Genomic DNA, 21,290 nt, shown 5'->3' on the forward strand with positions numbered 1-21,290 from the left:
CAAACAGGGTAAGTATATGCACTCATCTCCAAAAGCAGAAAAAAATATGTAAGGCAAAATTTTCCTGACATCAAAAGATCCAATTACCCACATTTCCATAAAAGTCAAAGCCACTGGCTGGACTTACCACAGATTCAAGGCACACAACTCACAGGGTGACACTCCAAACAAAAATCAGTCTTTGACAAGGAGGGTTTGGCCTTTAACTCCCATGCAGAGCCTCAGCCCTGGACCAGTTTACATACCAACCACAAATATTCCTCCTACAACCACAAACTAATCTTGACCAATCAGATCCTAAGCAAGGATATTTGGGAGGACATCCCGTGTTTCTGAGAAGGCCTATTGCAGCCAAGCCTAACCTGGCCATTCTAGGGTTGCTTTCCCTGACTGCCCTTAAAGTTATCTGGCATGAAGTTGAGGCTGAAGGCCTTCTAACCCACAGGAAATCCAGGCTCCTATTATTGCTTCCTCATGCGGTATTCTCAACAAGCTAGGAAAAGAAAGAAAGGCCAATGACTGACTAATGCTGCAACAGTTAAGCTTAGTCAGTCACAGTATTTGCTGCCCAAATCTCCAGACCTGATGCTGCAAGGGTGAACACATGAGGATCTGTGATGGGGGAGGGGAGGAGCAAAATGCGCTTAGACTTCTCCTGAAACCAAGTTATTTAGCCTTGACGGCTAGTCTTTCAATTTCCTAGCACTTTCAGCTCCATAGGCAAAAAAGAAAATTCAGATTCACATAGCTGCTCCTCTCTTCATAGCTCCACTTCATTTCAAAGAAAACAAAAACTGCACTTACTTTAGGGCAAAAAATGTAGGTAAAATGCCCATTCACCCCCCAGAAGTTCCTCAATTCTCAAGACCAAAACACTTGTAACTTTGACACTCTAATCCCCTTAGAAAGTCAAATGACATTTTAAGTGGGTAATAATCTTAATAAAAAATAAAAATGGAAAAGTATATAATCATAGAATTAGAGCAAACTGATGAGAGTCTGGGGGAAGAATTTATATAAAACCCTAATTAGAATGAATGTGATTTTAGCTAGAATTGCTTGTCTCTTGTGAAGAGCTAAAATCCATTAACCTCCTATATCCCCAAGTGCTGTTTCAAAGGGTTTGGGGCATAATTAAAATTAAATTAGCACCAAGAATAGGCTGTGAAGCTTTTTTTTTTTTAAATTATTTTTTAGAGAGGTGCTTGCCAAATAACCCAATCTGATATTGAACCTCAATATCCTACCTCAATCCCAAGTGCTTATATTACAGGTATGTGCACCAAACCTGGCTTGTACACCTTTTAAAGCTTTCTAGAATACACCAGTCAATCTTCTGCCATGAACATAATAAGGATAATAATGATAAGAGCCTTAGGTAAAACTGGGCACTGGTTCCTAGCTACTCAGGAGGCTGAGATCCAAGGATAGTGATTTGAAGCCAGCCCAGGCAGAAAAGTCAGTGCCTTTTTTTTTTTGGAGGGGGGGGGGGTCAGTCCTGGGCATAAACTCAGGTCCTGAGCACTATCCCTAAGCTTTTTTTTGCTCAAGACTAGCACTCTACCACTTGAGCCACAGTGACACTTCCAGCTTTTTCTGTTTATGTGGTACTGAGGAATAAAACCCAGCTTCATGCATGCTAGTCAAACACTACCACTAAACCACATTTCCAGACCTCTGTGAGACTCTTATCTCCAATTAACCATGGAGCTGTGGCTCAAAGTACTAGAGCACTAGTTTTGAGCAAAAAATGCTCAGGGAAGCTGGGCATCAGTGGCTCACGCCTGTAATCCTAGCTACTCAGGAGGCTGAGATCTGAGGATCACAGTTCAAAGCTAGCTGGGGGGAAAGGAGGGAATTGAGTAGGGGGGGGAGGCTGGGAAGGGGAAACAAAGGAGGAGGCTACAATGCTTGATAAGAAATGTACTCATTATCTTGCCCATGTAATTGTAACCCCTCTGTACAGTATTTTCACAATAAAAAATAAATAAAAATTTAAAAAAAAAAAAAAAAAAAGCCAGCCTGGGTAAGAATGTCCATGAGACTCATCTCCAATAAACCACTAGAAAACTGAAACTGGTGCTGTAGCTCAAGTAGTAGAACGCTCACCTTGAGCTGAAGAGCTGAGGGACAGCACACAGGCCCAGAGTTTAAGCACTACAACTGACCAAAAAAAAAAAAAAACAAAAACTCAGGGACAGTGCCCAGGCCCTGCCTTAAAGCCTAAGGACTGGCATAAGAATACACATACAAAGTAAGTGAAGGGGCTGGGAAGGTGGCTCAGTGGTAGAGCGCTTGCCTTGCATGCCAGAGGCCCTGGGTTCGATTCCTCAGCGCCACATAAGCAAAAAGCCGGAAGTGGCGCTGTGGCTCAAGTGGTAGAGTGCTAGCCTTGAGCTGAAGAGCTGAGGGACAGCGCCCAGGCCCAGAGTTCAGGCCCCACAACTGGACCCAAAAAAAAAAAACAAAGTAAGTGAAGATCATAAAGATAATATTGAAGACACACACACATTAGTGCTGTGTTGAGAGCTGACAACTCTTCTCAAGCAAAACCAATGGCAGAAAAGCCCCGATATAACAAATAAGAACAGTAGTATTTGCGGGGTGCTGGTAGCTCACACCTGTAATCCTAGCTACTCAGGAGCTGAGATCTGAGGACAGTTCAAAGCCAGCCCATGCAGGAAAGTCCGTAAGGCTCTTATCTCTAATAAACCACCAGAAAACTGGAAGTACCACTGTGGCTCAAGCGGTAGAGAACTCACCTTGAGCTGAAGAGCGCAGGGACAGTGCCCAAGCCCAGAGTTCAAGCCCCACGACCGACAAAAAAAAAAAAAAAAAAAAAGCAGTATATGACGCTAGCTTCTTTCATACAACCAATACCTAGCAGAGGAAGCCTATGAAGAATATGTCTTTGTAAAATTTAAAACTTAAATAAAAAAAGTTAAAACTATGTACCTATGTCAATTCCTCTTCGGAGAGTACTTTTGTCAGATTCCTGGTGGCCGATCAGGTCTTCTACCCAATGGATATAGTTGAGTCTCAAGGGAACTGTGGGAATTAGTCTCTCCAATGGAATATCAATAGAAAGTCCAAAATCTTCCTTTAGGAGAGTACAAGTCAGAGCTCTGACTGCTTCAGGGTCTTTAAAATTAAGACTGAGGGATGGAGAAAAAGAAGTCAAAATGATTAGTAAGATTCACTTCTGCTATACAAGTTGTATGACAGAGTTCATCATGCCCAAATGCCTACTTGACTCTCCTAGTGAGAGCTCACATGAAGGAAGAGCTGTGTTTTAACACTCTCACAGCCTGTAGAAGATGGTGTCGCTTTCCACCAAACTACTGTATGCCCACACATGAAGCATGTTGATTAAGAATATGTTCCCAAGCCAGTGGTTCACACCTGTATTCTTAGGTACTCAGGAGGTTAAGATCTGAGGATCATGGTTTGAAGCCAGATGGGGAAGAAAAGTTCATGAGACTTTTTCGGTTTTTCTTTGTTTGTTATTTGTTTTTTGGGTCCGGTCATGGGCCTGAATTCTGGGCCTGGGCGCTGTCCCTCAGCTCTTCAGCTCAAGGCTAGTGCTCTACCACTTGAGCCACAGTGCCACTTCCAGCTTTTTTCTTTTTGCTTATGTGGTGCTGAGGAATCAAACCCAGGGCCTCAGGCATGCAAGGCAAGCGCTCTACCACTGAGCCACCTTCCCAGCCCCTCATGAGACTTTTATCTCCAATAAACTACTCAGAAAAAGCTGGGAGTGATGCTATGGCTCAAGTGGTAGAACACTAACTTTGAGCACAAAGAGGTTCAGGGATAGCACCCAAGCCTACAGTTCAAGCCCCAGGACCAGCAAGAGAGAGAGAGAGAGAAGAAAGAAAGGAGCGAGGGAGGGGGAAGGAAGGAAGGAAGGAAGGAAGGAAGGAAGGAAGGAAGGAAGGAAGGAAGGAAGGAAGGAAGGAAGGAAGGAAGGAAGGAAGGAAGGAAGGAAAAAAAGAATATGTTCCCATTCTAAGGTCCCCTTACTCAGGACCATTTCTTTACCTCTGTGATTATGTCCACAACTGTAAAGTGAGGGAAGCAGGACCTGTCTTACAGCACTGCCGTGTTGTATAGAAATGATTCTGTGGGGCTGGGAAGGTGGCTCAGTAGTAGAGCACTTGCTTCGCATACATGAAGCCCTGGGTTCCATTCCTCAGCACCACATAAGCAGAAAAAAGACAGAAGTGGGAGCTGTGGCTCAAGGCTAGCGCTCTACCATTTGAGCCACAGCACCACTTCCGGCTTTTTTCTTTTTGCTTATATGGTGCTGAGGAATCGAACCCAGGGCCTCATGCATGCAAGGAAAGCGCTCTACCACTGAGCCACCTTCCCAGCCCTCTATGAGACTCTTATCTCCAATTAACCACCAGAAAACAAAATGGAGATGTGGATTAAAGTGATAGAATACTAGTCTTGAGCTGAAGAGCTCAGGGCCCAGGCCCCAAGTTCAAGACCCATGAATGACCAAAAAAAAAAAAGTAAATCTTTTTTTTTTCCACTAATATCACTGACATCATCTGACACAAGTATTCTTTGAAAATCATCCTTTAAAATGGAAAGAAAGACGCATCAAATCTTCACAATTAAAAATATACTAGGGGGTGGGAATGTGGATTAATGGTAGAGTGCTTGCCCAGCATGCATGACCCCTGGGTTTTATTCCTCAGTACCACATAAGCAGAAAAGGCTAGAAGTGGTACTGTGGCTCAAGTGATAGAGTGCTAGTCTTGAGCAAAAACATAAAATAAAAATAAAAATACACTAAAATACCTAAATAGAGCTATTTCAGACAACAAATTTAATATAACTTTTTTGGGGTAGAGGTCTCCTATATAGCCAAGGGTAGCCTCAAACTTTTAATCCTCCTGCCTCCATCCCCAGGGTGCTAGATTATAGGAATGTACTACCACACCCAGAGTAGTGCATAGTACATTAACAGAGTTCTGTAACCATCCCTACAATCCTATTAGAGGACACACAAAAGAACTGCCAGCTCAAGCTGGGTGCTGGTGGCTCACACCTGTAATCCTACCTACTCGGGAGGCTGAAATCTGTGGATCACTGTTCAAAGCCAGCCTGGGCAGGAAAGTCCATGAGACTCTTTTTTTTTTTGTCCATCATGGGGGCTGAACTCTTGACCTGGGCGCTGTCCATCGTCTCTTCAGCTCAGGACTAGCATCCTTCCACTTGAGCCACGGCGCCACTTCTGGCTTCTTTCTGCTTATGTGGTAGAGGAATCGAACCCAGAGCCTCATGCATGTGAGGCAAGCACTTTACCACCGACCCAACTTCCCAGCCCCATCTGTGAGACTCTTACCTCCAATTAGCCACAAGAAAATTGGAAGTGGCGCTGTGACTCAAATGGTAGAGTGCTCACTTTGAGCTGAAGAGCTCAGGGACAGGGCCCATGCCTAGAGTTCAAGCCCCATGACCAACAAGGAAAAAAAAAAGTATTATGCAATACTGTAAGTCATCTTCATAGATCTAAGCCCAGGCCACTTGTGTGGAGTTTTGCCTTTTGAGGAAACTGAAACCACACTTTGCCCACCTGGCAAAAACTTTTTTCCATAAGCACAATATTGGTGAGGTTCTTCTGTACTACAGTGTTTGTCTCATCATATCACTGAATAGTATAGCATCGTAAGAAAAGCCTGTTTGTTTCCATTCACCAACCGTTAAAGGCAGACATCATACGTTTTCTCCTTTTTGGCTCACAAGAACAATGGTGCTGTGAACATTCCTCAACAAGTCTTTGTGTGGAAATATGGACAGACATCCATCCATGACTGTACCACATGGTATATTAATGTTTTAAGTAAGAAACTTATGTTTATAATAATGTAGTTTCGTGTTTAAAATGCTGTTAAAGGGCTGGGAAGGTGGCTCAGTGGTAGAGTGCTTGCTTTGTATGCATGAGGCCCTGGGTTTGATTCCTCAGCACCACATAAGCAGAAAAATCCAGAAGTGGTGCTGTGGCTCAAGTGGCAGATCCCTCACCTTGAGCAAAAGAAGCTCTGGGACAGTGCCCCAGGTCTAGAGTTCAAGCCCCAGGACTAGCAAAAAAAAAAGTACAAATGTCCTGCAATTAGTCATGTTAAGCCCTGAGTTCTTTTTTTTTCCCCTTTCTTTTTTTTAAGTTGGAACTGGAGCTCGAACTCAGGGCCTGGGTATTGTCCTTGAGCTTTTATACTCAAGACCAGGGCTCTCTACTTTAAGCCACAGCACCGCTTCCAGTTTTCTGGTGGTTAATTAGAGGTAAGAGTCTGATGGACTTTTCCACTTGTGCTGGCTTTGAACCACACACCTCAGATCTCAGCCTCATGAGTAGCTGGGATTACAGGTGTGAGCCACAAGTGCCTGGCATGCTTTGAGTTCTTAGGTCTTAGTTTCTACATCTACAAAATTAAGGAACTGGGCACACTAGTCTAGTGTTAGATGCCAAAGAACTGGTACCAGGGCCAAGAGTCACTTAAACATTTGTAAAGCAAGTAACAGAAACACAGGACACTTTACACAATTACTTAAAACATAATAAAAAACCAGGCACTGGTGGCTCACACCTGTAATCCCAGCTACTCAGAGGGCTGAGATTTGAGGATCAGTTCAATGCCAGCCTGTGCAAGAAAGTCTTTGAGACTTTTTTTTTTTTGGGTCCAGTCCTGGGGCCTGAACTCTGGGCCTGGACGCTGTCCCTTAGCTCTTCAGCTCAAGGCTAGTGCTCTACCACTTGAGCCACAGCGCCACTTCCGGCTTTTTTCTTTCTGCTTATGTGGTGCTGAGGAATCCAACCCAGGGCTCATGCATGCAAGGCAAGCGCTCTACCACTGAGCCACCTTCCCAGCCCATCTTTGAGACTCTAATCTATAACCGGCAAAAAATCAGAAGTGGAGCTGTGGCTCAATTAAAAGTGCTAGTCTTGAGCAAAGAAGCACAAGGACAGTTCCAGGCCCAGAGTTCAAGCTCCAAGCCGGTGGCTCATCTGTAATCCTAGCTACTCAGGAGGCTGAGATCTGAGGATCACGGTTCAAAGCCAGCCGAGGCAGGAAAGTCCATGAGACTCTTAGCTCCAATAAAACCCCTCAGAAACCCAGAAGTGGCGCTGTGGCTCAAGTGGTAGTGCTAGCCTTGAGCTGAAGAGCTGAGGGACAGCTTTCAGGCCCAGAGTTCAAGCCCCATGACCAACAAAAAAAAAAAAAAAAAAGTAACAAAAGACAAGTAAATGTTCCCATTATTCTCCAGTATGGTATTGTATCAAACTTCTCACTCTTGTTAAAAGAGGTCAAGCATCTAGTCATGCTACTGATCACATATTAAATAGACAACCAGTAGGAGATCTTGTGATCTACACTTTAGGGGCTGGGAAGGTGGCTCAGTAGTAGAGTGCTTGCCTTGCATGCATGAGGCCCTGGGTTCGATTCCTCAGCACCACATAAACAGAAAAAGAGGGAAGTGGTTGGTGCTGTGGCTCAAGTGGTAGGGCGCAAGCCTTGAGCTGACTAGCTGAGGGACAGCGCCAGGCCCAGAGTTCAATTTAGAAAAATCTAACTTTCAGCTGGGCATAGTGGTCCAGCACTTGAAAGGTTGAACCAGGAAGACCACAAATTCTAGGCTAGACTGAGCTAAATAGCAAGACTCTCTACGTCAAACAAACAAAAAAGGAAAAATGAAATGTTTATATTTAAAGAACTTATGCGAACAGTGATAATAGGATGAAAGTATATGAAGACAGAGACAGAAGGCACAAAGAATAAAAATTCAAGGAACTGAGGGTATAGCTCAGTGCTAGCATGCTTGCCTAGATATCATGGTGTAATCTCTTATACAGGGAACACACACATACACACACACACACACACACACAAACACACAATTTCAATATAAGCAAAGAAAAGAGGGTAGCCATAGTAGAATATCAATAAATACAGTAGGAGCCCAGCTGTGACATTTCCATAGCAGTAAACATATCTAGAGCTCCATTATCTTGACTTCTAAGTACCACTCCCCTCTAAAAGAAATTACAATTTCCTTGGATAACCAACTATATCATATTTGGAGTGGGAAAAGTACAAGATAAGCCTGTAACGTTTTGTCATATCAGAAAATAGGCCATGTTGAAAGGAAGATAAAGTCAAAAGTACACAGAGTGAACTCCCACAGGCCAAATCTGGAACAATTTGTATGAAAAATGCTAACAAAGGACTACAATTCTACTTACTCAGCTGCCCATCAACTGTCCCAATCAATTTTCACATTAAAAAAAAAGATTGACATATTGCCTTTGGATTTCTTCCTGAACTGAAATCAACATGAACCCAGAGTCAACATAAATTATGTAGCAACAAATAGATTATGAAACTGTTGGGTTGGACTGGGAAGTTGGCTCAGTGGTAGGGTGCTTGCCTAGCATGCATGAGGCTCTGGGTTCGATTCCTCAGCACCACATAAGCAGAAAAAAGCCAGAAGTAGTGCTGTGGCTCAAGTGGTAGGGCGCTAGCCTTGAGCTGAAGAGCTGAGTGACAATGCCCAGGCACAGAGTTCAGGACCCACGACCGACAAAAAAAGAAAGAAAAAGAAAGAAACTGCTGGGTGCCAGTGGCTCACATCTATAATCCTAGTTACTCAGGAGGCCGAGATTTGAGGATCATAGTTTGAAGCTAGCTTGGGCAGGAAAGTTTGAGACTCTCATCTGCACTAAACTACCCCTTCCCCCTAAAAAAAAGCTCAAAGTGGAGCTGTGGCTCAAGTGGTAGAGAGCTAGCTTTGAACAAAAAGGTCAGGGTCTGAGTTCAAGCCCCAGGACCATCACAAAAATAAATAATTTGTGAAACTAGAAAAATGACAGGTTGAATTCTAACAATATTGTATTTTATGCCTATAATATCAGTCATAATCCATCCTGAAAATGACGGGCAACTTTGCTTCCTTTAATGACAGGAATGAAAGTTCCTTTCATCCCCAGAAAGAAATTCATATCAAAATAAAGCAAAAGCATTAAAATGTGTTCACATCCTTTAAGTTTCACTGCCTAAACACATAAAAGGATATTTCTCAACAAAACAGCTCCATGCAAAATCTTACCAGCTCAATTGTGAAACTTGAGAAAATTTCTATTTAAGAAACTCTGAAAATCTAGATAATTTATCTAATTGTACATAGTGACACAATTGTTGCCTTATTAATCCTGAATGCTACTCTGCAGAGGCATTTCAAAGAAACTGAAAATCAGAACTTGAAAATTCAAATATTTACAAGGAACAGCTATCAATACTACTCACAATGCCAGTTTGGGACAAGAAGCTTGTGCCAGGTGACTAACAAATGCACAAGGTAGTAATCTCTGTGTACAGTAAACAGTCTGTGGTTGAGCACTCAATGAGCACACTCAATGAGCACATTTTCAGTAGCTCTATGAAGATGACACAAAAGTTAGGAATGTCAATTGGGTTTTTGCCAGCCCAATTTTGCCTGATCTATAATATTTCTTTTCTTTCCTCTGGTGTTACTAGGACGTGAACTTCGGACCTTAAGCACTCTTACCACATGAGTCACACCTCCAGCCCTCTTTGCTTTAGTTTATATTTTATTTTATTTATTTATTTTTTGCAGGTCATGGGGCCTGAACTCTGGGTCTGGGCGCTGTCCCTCAGCTCTTCAGCTCAAGGCTAGCGCTCTACCACTGGAGCCACAGCGCCACTTCCAGCTTTTTTCTTTTTGCTTATGTGGTGCTGAGGAATCGAACCCAGGGCCTCATGCTTGCAAGGCATGCACTCTACCACTGAGCTACCTTCCCAGCCCCTAGTTTATATTTTAGATAGGATCTTAACTGCAATCCTTTTCCTACCCAGCAGAGACAAGCATATACCTCATTCCTGGCCCTATAATACTTTCAAACAAAAAGTAACCCATAGAAGTAAGAATGAACTTGTGACTTTGAAATTATGTAATCATTTAATCACAATCAAAAAAAAAAAAGAACCTCGGGGAAGGGAGGGAGGGAGGGGATGGTAGGGGGAAAACAATGGAGGGGGTAACAATGTTCAAGAGGAAGTGTACTCATAACCTCACTCATGTAACTGTAACCCTCTGTATAGTAGCTTTACAATAAAAAAAAAAAAAAAAAGTAACCCATATTTTTATATGAAATGTCTCCAATTCTTAAAATGAATGAGGATGACTATGGTTAATGAATATGGTCAAAGTTCATTTGAAAGATCAATGAAGCCAGGCACTAATGGCTCACGCCTGTAATCCTAGCTACTCAGGAGGCTGAGATCTGAAGATCATGATTCAAAGCCAGCCCGGGCAGAAAAGTCTGTAAGACTCTTATCTCCAATTAACTACCTGAAAACCGAAGTGGTGCTGTGGCTCAAATGGTAGAGCACTTGCCAGGCTCAGAGTTCAAGCACCCCAACAAAAAACAAAACAAAACAAAAACATGAACTACAACACATAATTTATTGAAGAATTATCCTAACCACCAAAAAATATAAGCCACCAAATAGAGGCAAGAGATAACTGAAGGAATTAACTGAAAAAATCAATGAAGAGCAGATTCTTAGATTTCATTCGTAAAATGAGTGTTAATTTTTTTCTTCTAAGAAAATGCAGACATTAGTCTGTAGTTTTGCAGGACAAAGTCTAGTCACCCAACTTCACAAGTTAAATATCTAGGTCACATCAGCACCCTGGGACATTCAAACTCCTCAACATAGGTAAGATCTTTTTTCCCCTTCATTTCTGAGATCACAGGGAGCCTAACTAAAATTAGCTCTCACGTGGAAATCAGCAATTTATTCCTTCCATTAGTCTTTGTTATTTGTTTAAAATATCACAAAATAGATTGTGTGAACAGGCTAAAGTCCCATTTCCCCAGAATAACTCCCTGATCTATTACAGGTAATTGCAGCATTATTATAGATGCATTTTGGTAGGATCCATTTCTGTAACCAGGGTTGAAAGAACAATCATCCTCATACTGTAAAAGCTGAACCAGGTGTATAATAAGGCCAAAGCCTGCCTTCTTTATTCCAACAATGATCCAGTCATTGGATTGTCACTGAGATGCTAAAAATGATACGATCACCCAGCATGACCAAGCTCTTCAACACCAGGTCTATGGCTTAAAAACAAATTAGCTAAGCTTCACTCTATTCAAACTCCATTGACAGAGCTCAAGTAAACTGTAGTCTGCCTCTGTGGAGCTGGTTACTATGAAAAAAGCACAAGATAAAATTTAGTCGTAATGGTCTGATTTGATTAGGGCTAGCACTGACAGGTGCAGGGAAGAAAAACAGAGAAAGTTATCACTGGCAATATTGATCATCTTAATCACACCAGGATTAATAACAAAAAAAGCAATGTATCAATTCTCTACAATGTGTTGTTATACATACATTATTGTTAACCTTTATGACAACTAGTCATTCTTTTATTACATTCTTTTACTTCTCTTCATTAGGTGAAGAGATTCAGTCTCAGTAAAACTAAGAGAAGTATCTAAAAATCTCAGTTGGTAAGTAGTACTCTCAAATCTGATACTTAAGGATGAGTAACTTAAAAGGACCATTGCTTTTCATATCCCCTGCTTCCCTGAAGAGATTACTTAAGAGCTGAACAAATAAATGACATTCCAACTCATCTCAGATCTAATAAGTTGCCTAGTATTCCATTTCCATCATTAACTAAGTTTGTAATTTTGGTGATTATTCTTTCACACATCATAGAGCTAAATAAAAAGCCATTATAAAAGAAGAGCATTGTATCAAGGCAGAAAGTTATTATCAATCCTGTGGAAGGCTTGTAAGCACCTAGCTTGTTGTATACTAGAGTATATTTCCTGTCTCCTATTATAGGTGCTTTCTAAGGATGAATATTGACTTCTAATACTCCATTCCTTAAGCATGTAATACATTGTGTGTTCTTTTTCCAATAAAGATAGATAACTAGATGACAGATCTTCTATTAATCTAGTCTGCTTCTCATGATATTATGTTCACTCAGATCACACTATAATAATATTAACAATGTTCATGTGTTACCTACCTTACTCTTCCGTTCAGGTTCATCTGAACATGCTGTTTAAAATCTGGATATTTGGATGCCAGATATGCAAAGTCAGGAGGTTTGTCCTTGTATCTATTTCTTGCATGCATTGACTTACTCAAAGCCATCTTCAAAAGGAAAAAAGAAAAAAATATACATATTTAGTTTTAAAATATTGATGGGAAAGTTGTGGATGCCAACTTAATTGTTATAGCCAAAACATCTTACCAATCAAGAAAGTACAAATCTTTTTTTTTTTTGATGGTCATTTGGTCTGAACTCCGGGCCTGGGTGTTGTCCCTCAGCTCCTCAGCTCCTCAGTTCAAGACTAGCGCTCTACCACTGGAACCACAGTGCCACTTCCAGCTTTTTCTGCTTATATGGTACTGAGGAATCAAACCCAGGGCCTCATGCCTGCGAGGCAAGCACTCTACCACTGAGCCACCTTCCCAGCCCAAGTATAAATTTTTTCTTTTTTAATATACACAAATAAGCACATAAAAACATTGTCATTAGAGAAATGCAAATCAAAATCACAATGAAATTCCACTGCACACACAATAGGGTAGTTGTCATAAATAAAACACAAAACTTGAAAAATAGAAAGTAACAGGGCTGGGAACGTGGCTCAGTGGTAGAGTGCCTATCTTGCATGCATGAGGCCCTGGGTTCGATTCCTCAGCACCACATAAGCAAAAAGAAAAAAGCTGGAAATGGTGCTGTGGCTCAAGTGGTAGAGCGCTAGCCTTGAGCTGAAGAGCTGAGGGATAGCACCTAGGCCCAGAGTTCAGGCCCCACAATTGACCAAAAAAGAAAGAAAAGAAAAGCAAAGAAAAAGAAAAAGAAAATAAGTGTGGGCTGGGAATGTGGCTGAGTGGTAGAGTGCTTGCCTAGTCCTGGGTTCGATTCCTTAGTACCTCATAAACAGAAAAAGCCAGAAGTAGTGCTGTGGCTCAAGTGGTAGAGCGCTCACCTTGAGCTGAAGAGCTCAGAGCCAGTGCCCAGGCCTTGAGTTCAAGCCCCAGGACTGGCACAAAAAAAAGAAAAGAAAAGAAAGAAAAAAGTTGGATGCCGGTGGCTCACGCCTGTAATCGTAGCTACTCAGGAGGTTGAGATCTGAGGATCACAGTTCAAAGCCAGCCTGGGGAGAAAAGGTTCTGTGAGACTCTTATCTCCAATTAACCACCAGAAAACCAGAAGTGGTAGAACGTTCACCTTGAGCTGAAGAGCTCAGATACAGTGCTCAATCCCAGAGTTCAAGCCCTACAACTAACAACAAAAAAAAGATTGATTTATATTTTTGAAAAAATGCTAAATCTAGTGTCCAGTGACAGAAAGATTGACTATATATAATGTAGTATACATATACACATATAAACATATACACATTCAAGCATAGAAAGGAATGAAATTCTCATACATGCTACAGCGCTGTGCTAAGAAAAATAAGCCAAAAATTAGCCACACATTTACATTTACAACCAACCAATGCATTTACAACCAACAAAAAAATTAGCCACACAAAAGGACAAATATTATATGCTTCCACTTATGAAACACCAGAACAAATAAATCAACAAAGATGAAGAGCAGAGGAAAATCAGTGAAGCGGTGTTTAATGGGCATTAAGCTTCCATTGGTGATAAGGATTGCAAAACACCCTGAATGTACTTAATGCCACTGGATGGTATACTTAAAATGGTTAACATTTTACTTTCAATGTTTTTTTTTTTGTCGGTTGCGGGGCTTGAACTCTGGGCTTGGGCGCTGTCCCTGCCCTCTTCAGCTCAAGGCGAACACTCTACCACCACTTGAGCCACAACACTACTTCTGGTTTTCTAGTGGTTTATTGGAGATAAGAGTCTCATTGACTTTCCTTGCCCAGGCTGGCTTTGAACTTTGATCCTCAGATCTCAGCCTCCTGAGTAGCTAGGATTACAGGGATGAGCCACTGGCGCCCGGTGACTTTTGAATTTTTACCTAAAATTTTACATTGTTTATTGTACTACAGTAAAAATATACAACACTGCTGGATAATATACTCATAGCAACTCAGGAGGCTGAGATCTGAGGATCAAGGTTCAAAGCCAGCACAGGCAGGAAAGTATGAGTTTTTTTCTCTAATTAACCTCCAGAAAACCAGAAGTGGAGCTGTGGTTCAAAGTGGTAGAGCACTAGCTTTGAGCAAAAGAGCTCAGAGACAATGCCTAAGCCCTGAGTTCAAGCCCCATAACTAATGAGAAAAAAAAAAAGAAAAAAAATTTGCCTGACACTGTTGCTCAAAGCCTGTAATTCTAGTTACTCAGGAGACTGAGATCTAAGGATCATTGTTGGAAGCCAGCCAGGACAGAGAAGTCCATGAGATTGTTACCTTTAACTACCAAAAGGCTGGAAGTAGAGGTATGTGGCTCAAATTGTAGAGTACCAGCATTGAGTAAAAAAATTAATGGAGGGGCTGGGAAAGTAGCTCAGTGATAGAGTGCTTGCCTTGCATGCATGAGGCCCTGGGTTCGATTCCTCAGCACCACATAAATAAAAAGCAGTAAGTGGTGCTGTGGCTCAAATGGTAGAGTGCTAGCCTTGAGCTGAAGAGCTGAGGGACAGTGCCCAGGCCCTGAGTTCAGGCCCGTGACCAGCAAAAAACCAAAAAAAAAAAAAAAAAAACAAAACCCAAAAAAAATTAATGGAAGCCAGGTGCCAGTGGCTCATGCCTGTAATCCTAGCTACTCAGGAGGCTGAGATCTAAGGATTGCAGCTCAAAGCCAGCCCAGCAGGAAAGTCCATGAAGCTCTTATCTCCAATAAGCCACCAGAAAACCGGAAATGGCGCTGTAGTTTAAGCGGTAGAAGGCTAGCCTTGAGTTGAAGAGCTAAGGGGCAGAGCTCAGGCTCAAGACACAAGACCGACAAAAAAAAGAAAAGAAAAGAAAAAAAGATTAATGGACAAGGTCTAGGCCCTGACTTCATGCCCCTATCCCTGGACAAAAAAAAAAAAAAAAAAAAAAAAATCATTCTTTTAACAGTATCAAAGTAGGCTGAGGGTATATTTAGTGGTAAATCATTTCCTAGCTTGTATAGGCTCTAGATTCAATTCCCAGTCCCCAACCTGTAAGTGACAGAAGCCAAGATTATTAGTCATAGGTTCAAGTCGCCTTGCAAGGATTAAATACTGAGTCACTGAACTTTGCAAAAATCTCTTCTATCCCAATTTCTTTTATAAATTTGTTGTTGTACCTGGATGAAAACACTCTTCTATCTTTATCCAGATTACAAAATGGAAAAAAACTAATGTGTTTCTATGGAAAAATAAAAATGAAGAAAAACTATGGTGTTAGTTTACCTAATCTCCAGGTCATCGGTTTGTTGTTGTTGTTTTTGTTGTTTTAATACTGGGATTCAATTTTGGGAGTCAAACAAATTAGCCATCTGGGCATCAGTGGCTGTAATCCTAGCTACTCAGGAGATTGAGACCTGAGGATCACAGTTCAAAGCCAGCTCCGGCAGAAAAATCCGTGAGACTCTTATCTCCAATAAACCACCAGAAAACTGGAAGTGCAACTGTGGCTCAAGTGGTAGCGAGCTAGCTTTGAGCTGAAGAGCGCAGGGACAGCGCCCAAGCCCAGAGTTCAAGCCCCACGACCAACAACAACAAAAATTAGGCATGTGTCTACATGAAGTTGCACCCCAGCCTCAAGTTGGCAAATGAAAAAATATTTTAGCATATATCCATTTCTAGGTATAGGTGACTTTCCCCCTTGTTATATGTATTTTCCACTTTTAACAACATTCACCTAAATAAAGCAAGCCAAAATCTAGCTATTATCTGATAGCCCTCTCTCCTTCATATATCTCATAAATCCTAAATTCTGTGTTCACCTGCTAAATGCCTCATATCCATCTCTTTTCCCACCTCTACAAGCAGTCCAGTACAAGCCACTTAGAATACTGAGGCACTCGTTCTCACCACTGCCCTTCCACTTCGCAGTGATTTTTTTCTTTTCTTTTGAAACAAGGTCTGGCTGTTTAACATAGTCTCCAACTTATGATCCTCCTGTCTCACCCTCCTGAATGCTGGAATTATAGGTATACAGCATCATATCCAGCTGAATCATTTATTTTTGTCATTCTGGGAACTGAGCCTAGGGCCTTGGGCATACTAGGAAAAACTGGGCTACATCCTGAGTCTTTTTTTTTTAGATATAACTCAAGACTGATCTGGAATTTGCTATGAAGCCAAGCTGGCCTCAAACTCAGGAAGTTTCTTGCTTCCAGGTCCCCAGTGCCGAACTTGCAGACATATAACATCATGTCACACAGTAATTATTTCTAAACACAAATCTCAGTATGTCCTTCAGTACCTACTTACTCAAAACCTTACTCTTAGATAACAGCAAGTATTACTTCAACATATATACCAGATCCTGCATGATCTAGCCTTACCTATCTTTTTACCCTCAGTGTAAGTCAGACCTCTTGCCCTTTCTGCTCCTCCATTCATGTCAAAGGCCTTTACACAGGCCATTTCTTTTGCTTGTTTTTGTATTTCTGTGCTGAGGACTAACCTCAGGGCCTCGTGCTTGTTAGCAAGCTCACTGCCACTTGAGCTACATCACCAGCCCCAGGAGATACCTTTAACTGTACTGTTCTTTATCAGCTCATCCTTAGGATCATAGTTCAAGCATCTCTTTTTCCAAAGGCTCTTCTTTCCCTAAGTCAACAGTTGAGTCATAATCCCCTATTATTAAGTATCCTAGCAATAAGAACCTTTCCTTCACCAGCTTTTTTAGAGATGCAATTTTACACAGTAATAAACATTAACAACCTATTTCAGGTTTTCTGACAGTTTCTATCCTGGCAATTAGCCAATCTCAAAAGAGAACCATTGTCCTCACTCCAAATCTTTCCAAATTACACATCTAACTGCCTATTATATTTCTCACTTGAATAGCCAAAAAGCACTTTATATACATGTCCAAAATTAAGTCTTGTCTACCAACTCCACACTGGTCCTCTCCTATTTTTTCCTATGTTACTGAATGGCACTACCATCTTTCCTGTGACATACTAGCCAGAATTCTTTAGTACTTTCCTTGTCCTAATTATTTCTTGATACTATCCAACTTTTCATCCCTATAAATCCACTGATCTGGCCAGACAAAAAGAGTCTCATAACAGTTCTTGCCCCTTGCAATCCACTTTTTCACCCAGAAGACAAGCCTGTCCCCATCTCTCAATGCAAATCTGAACATTCCCTTGCAAAATTCCTTCAGCAGCTTCTTAAAGCTGTTCAAGTCTAAAATCATTAACAAGGCCTACAAGACGTGGGCCTTGCCTACCTCATCTGTTGCCATTTTCCCCTACCTACCCTATGCTCCATGTAACATGGTCTGCTTTCATTTTCTCTGCCACACAGTGGGGTATCTCACCGTCTGCTATCCTTATGTCTGCAAGAATCTCATCATCTTCCACTGTCACCTTTCACTAAACTCTGAAGACCCATTAGGCCTTTAAATTATACCCTAACAATCACTTTCTCAAGTAAGCATTCTCTCATCTACACAGCCCATCAAGAGCCCACTCTATATGCTTTTTCTTTGCAGTACTGGGATTTGAACTCAGGGCCTCCTGCTTCCCAAGCAAGCAGTCTACCTCTGGAGCCATCCCCCTAGCCTCTATTCTGTTTTCAAAGCACCCCATTCTTTTCCATCCTTACAGTGGCTGTGAGTGTAATTATTTCACTTACATCACACACACACATTCTACATTTGGGTAGTCCCACTTTATTCTTTTTTTGTTCAGTCATGGGGCTTGAACTCAGGGCCTAGACACTGTCTGTGAGCTATTTTGCTCAAGGCTAGCACTCTACCACTTAGAGCCAATGCACCACTCCAGATTTTCTAGTGGTTGACTGGAGTTAAGTTTCTTGCCTGGGCTGACTTTGAACCACAACCCTCATATCTCAGCCTCCTGAGTAGCTAGAATTACAGACATGAGCCACCAACACCCAGCTCCCACTTTATTCTTCACTGTACTCCCAACAATGGGTATACAATAAATATTTCATTAAATGAATATTAAAAGTCACTTGGGGGCTGGGAAGGTGGCTCAGTGGTAAGAGTGCTTGCCTTGCATGCATGAAGCCCTGGGTTTGATTCCTCAGCACCACATAAGCAGAAAAAGCCGGAAGTGGCACTGTGGCTCAAGCGGTAGGGCACTCACCTTGAGCTGAATCGCTGAGGGACAGCGCCCTGGTGCAGAGTTCAGGCCCCCACAACTGACAAGACAAAAAAAAAAAAATGCCTTGCAAGGTTTTTTTTTTGCTTTGTTTTGTTTTTTTTTTTGTCGATTGTGGGGCTTGAACTCTGAGCCTAGGCGCTGCCCCTCAGCTCTTCAGCTCAAAGCAAGCGCCCTACCACTTGAGCCACAGCGCCACTTCTGGCTTTTTTCTGCTTATGTGATGCTGAGGAATCAAACCCAGGGCTTCATGCATGCAAGGCAAGCGTTCTCCCACTGAGCCACCTTCCCAGCCCCTCACTTGGAAGTTTTTAAGCAGTGAGTTACTACCTTTAACTCCTCACACTATCACTAAAGCACACTATTCTCTAAGGACTGTGTGTGTGAGTGTGTGCATGTGTGTGTGTGTGTGTGTGTGTGTGTGTGTGTGTTGGTTTTCTTTTTTTTTTTTGGGTCCAGTCATGGGGCCTGAACTCTGGGCCTGGGCGCTGTCCCTCAGCTCTTCAGCTCAAGGCTAGCGCTCTACCACTTGAACCACAGCACCACTTCCGGCTTTTTTCTTTTTTCTTATGTGGTGCTGAGGAATTGAACCCAGGGCCTCAGGCATGCAAGGCAAGCGCTGTACCACTGAGCCACCTTCCTAGCCCCTGTGTGTTGGTTTTCTGAGAAAGACTTCACAATGTAGCTGAGGCCAGCCTTGGTCTCAAGATCCTCCTGAGTGATGAGATTATAGTTGTACACCACCAAGCCTGGCTTATACATCAATTTTAATTTCCTAACATAACATTGCCTTTACAGATCATCAGGAAATAGAAGGGCATAAAACTAGAATAGATCCCAGTCCCCAAGAAAATAGTAAAAAAAAGACCATGTTTTCCTTTCTTGTAATTCTGAACAGAAACTAAAAGACAATTTCAAGGACTACTGCTATATTAGGGCTCTACAACTTATTCTGAGTGACATGGTTCAAAACCAGCAGGAAAGTCCTGGAGACTCTTATCTCCAATTAACCACCAAAAAGCCAGAAGGGGAACTGTGGCTCAAATGGCAGAGCGCCAGCCTTGAGCAAAGAAGCTCAGGCACTGAGTTCAAGCTTCAGTACAGCACAACTCCCCTCGCCCCCGACCCCAAAAAGTACATATATGAAACAAACTAAGTTTCAGATCGACAACTCCATTACTTATTCTGTTCAAAATATAGGAAGAGTCAAAAAAATTTTTCTTTGCTCTTTTTTGGGAGGAGGGGCCTAGAGATTGAACCTAGAGTCTCATACATGTAAGCATGAATTCTATCAATGAGCTCCTACATTGCAGCCTAACTTACTTCCTAATACAGGCACTGAAGTTTTAACTGAAGCTGTTTCATGCCTCAAAGTTAACTTGGATGCCAACTCTTACCTGGCACTCTCCACTCTTCTCTAATGGAATCTCTTAACTTTTCCTTACTCCTGCTCTAGCCACAGTGACCTCTTTCTTCCCTATTGCTTCAAGTCTGCCACAAGCCTTAAGAATTTTGCTCTTGCTGTCGTTATTCAGTCTGCGTAGATTGTTCTTCCACCAGTACAGACATTGAAGGCATCTCACCTTGTTCAGGCCTTTAGCCAAACATCACCTTCCTTCTCATTAACATCACATGTAAATATGCAGAAGGAACATGCTCCTCGTTCGCTTTCTAGCTATCTTCCACAGAGAATTTACCCATCTGACATTCCATAGAGTCTACACACAAACACAAACACACACACACACACACACACACACACACACACACACACGAAGAAGCTCTATCCTACTTTAGAAAAGGCAAAGTGTCTCTTTTTTCACTGTTTACATCCCATTGCCTTAAACAGAACCTGGACAAGGCGGGCACTCAACTAGTGTTGACTGAAAATGTTATGAAACACTTTTCACAGTCTATACTACTGAAACATAGCATTCTCATTGGGACTTGGCCGTCTGTCCCCTTCTTAAGTCTCAAAAAAAAAAAAAAATGTTTTAAGCCCAACCCAAGGGAAGGCATCTTTTCTTTTAGTTGACCAGAGTCAGTTCAGAACGCAATAGTAGTAGCAGCAGTTCAGAAAAATTGATGCTTCGACCTTCTTTGATCTTTCTCGTTTCCATGCTTCGGTTCCCTTGGTGCCCCAACCTTTTTTATTTTAATTTCCTTTAATACAGAAGCCAAGAAACGGTCCAATTCTGCTTCTGGCACGTCAAATTCCTTCTCACTCGATCTTACCGTCCTCGGCTCTGGCCTCCGTGTTTTCTCTTCTCGCCCTCCCCCCTCAATTCGGCTTTTTCCCTCTTGTTCTTGCCCTGCCTGTCCCCCCGCTACTCCTACTCCTGCCTCCTCAGTAGGTCTTCAGCTTCAAACGTCTTCGCAACATCTGAGCACACTCCCGCTCCGGGGTCTCTCCTTCAATCCCCGTCTCCATTCCCGTCGCCAACTCCGCCCACCAGCCCACCCCAACACGCCCGCCCCAGGAAGCCCGCTCCGGACCCCCAAGTCAACACCTCACGGGCCCCAAATCCGACACGGACCCCTGGGCCTACGCCGTTCAAGATCGCATCCCGCAGAGAAGTCAAATGACCCACCTCTGAGGCCGATGTTCCCGTTCGACAACAACGGGCCTGGCGGGGGCTCGTTCAACTCCGAAATAGTAATCCCCACAGCGCCCAGCTCTTAGAAACGCAGATGCTACGCTCCCAGCGCGCCGCCATCTTGGAGAGCCATCTGGCCTCGTGATTGGACTAGTCACTCTCGCGTGACCTCCAGCTTAGCTGGGGGAGGCGTGTTATCGCGATAACTGGAGCTTACCACCGCTTTAGACCAGAAGGTGTGGGTGTGGCGGCCAGTCTAGGGGTGGATTCTGGGGTCTGGGCCGGATATTCTCTGCAGTCGGCTGGAGAACTTGGTTTTTCGTTTTTTTTTCTTTTTGTTCCGGGCTTTCTAGGCCCCAGTTTAGACTTAGTAAATCAT

At 42.5% G+C, this 21,290-nt stretch overlaps 1 protein-coding gene across 1 annotated transcript in view; it reads right to left on the minus strand.

Annotated features, from left to right (window-relative positions):
* Positions 1–21,030, minus strand: part of Mettl16 (methyltransferase 16, N6-methyladenosine) — a 52,846-nt gene extending 31,816 nt beyond the window's left edge. The window contains exons 1-3 of the mRNA XM_042673949.1: positions 20,906–21,030; positions 12,082–12,209; positions 2,956–3,155 (exon numbers count right to left, since the gene is read on the minus strand). Coding sequence (XP_042529883.1) covers positions 2,956–3,155; positions 12,082–12,209 — 328 coding nt within the window. The 5' untranslated portion in view covers positions 20,906–21,030. The remainder of the gene's footprint in view (positions 1–2,955; positions 3,156–12,081; positions 12,210–20,905) is intronic.
* Positions 21,031–21,290: the final 260 nt, after the last annotated feature.

The sequence above is a fragment of the Dipodomys spectabilis genome, unplaced genomic scaffold, assembly GCF_019054845.1.
Source record: "Dipodomys spectabilis isolate Male_0828 unplaced genomic scaffold, ASM1905484v1 ptg000018l, whole genome shotgun sequence".
In the NCBI taxonomy this organism is placed as follows: Eukaryota; Metazoa; Chordata; class Mammalia; order Rodentia; family Heteromyidae; genus Dipodomys; species Dipodomys spectabilis.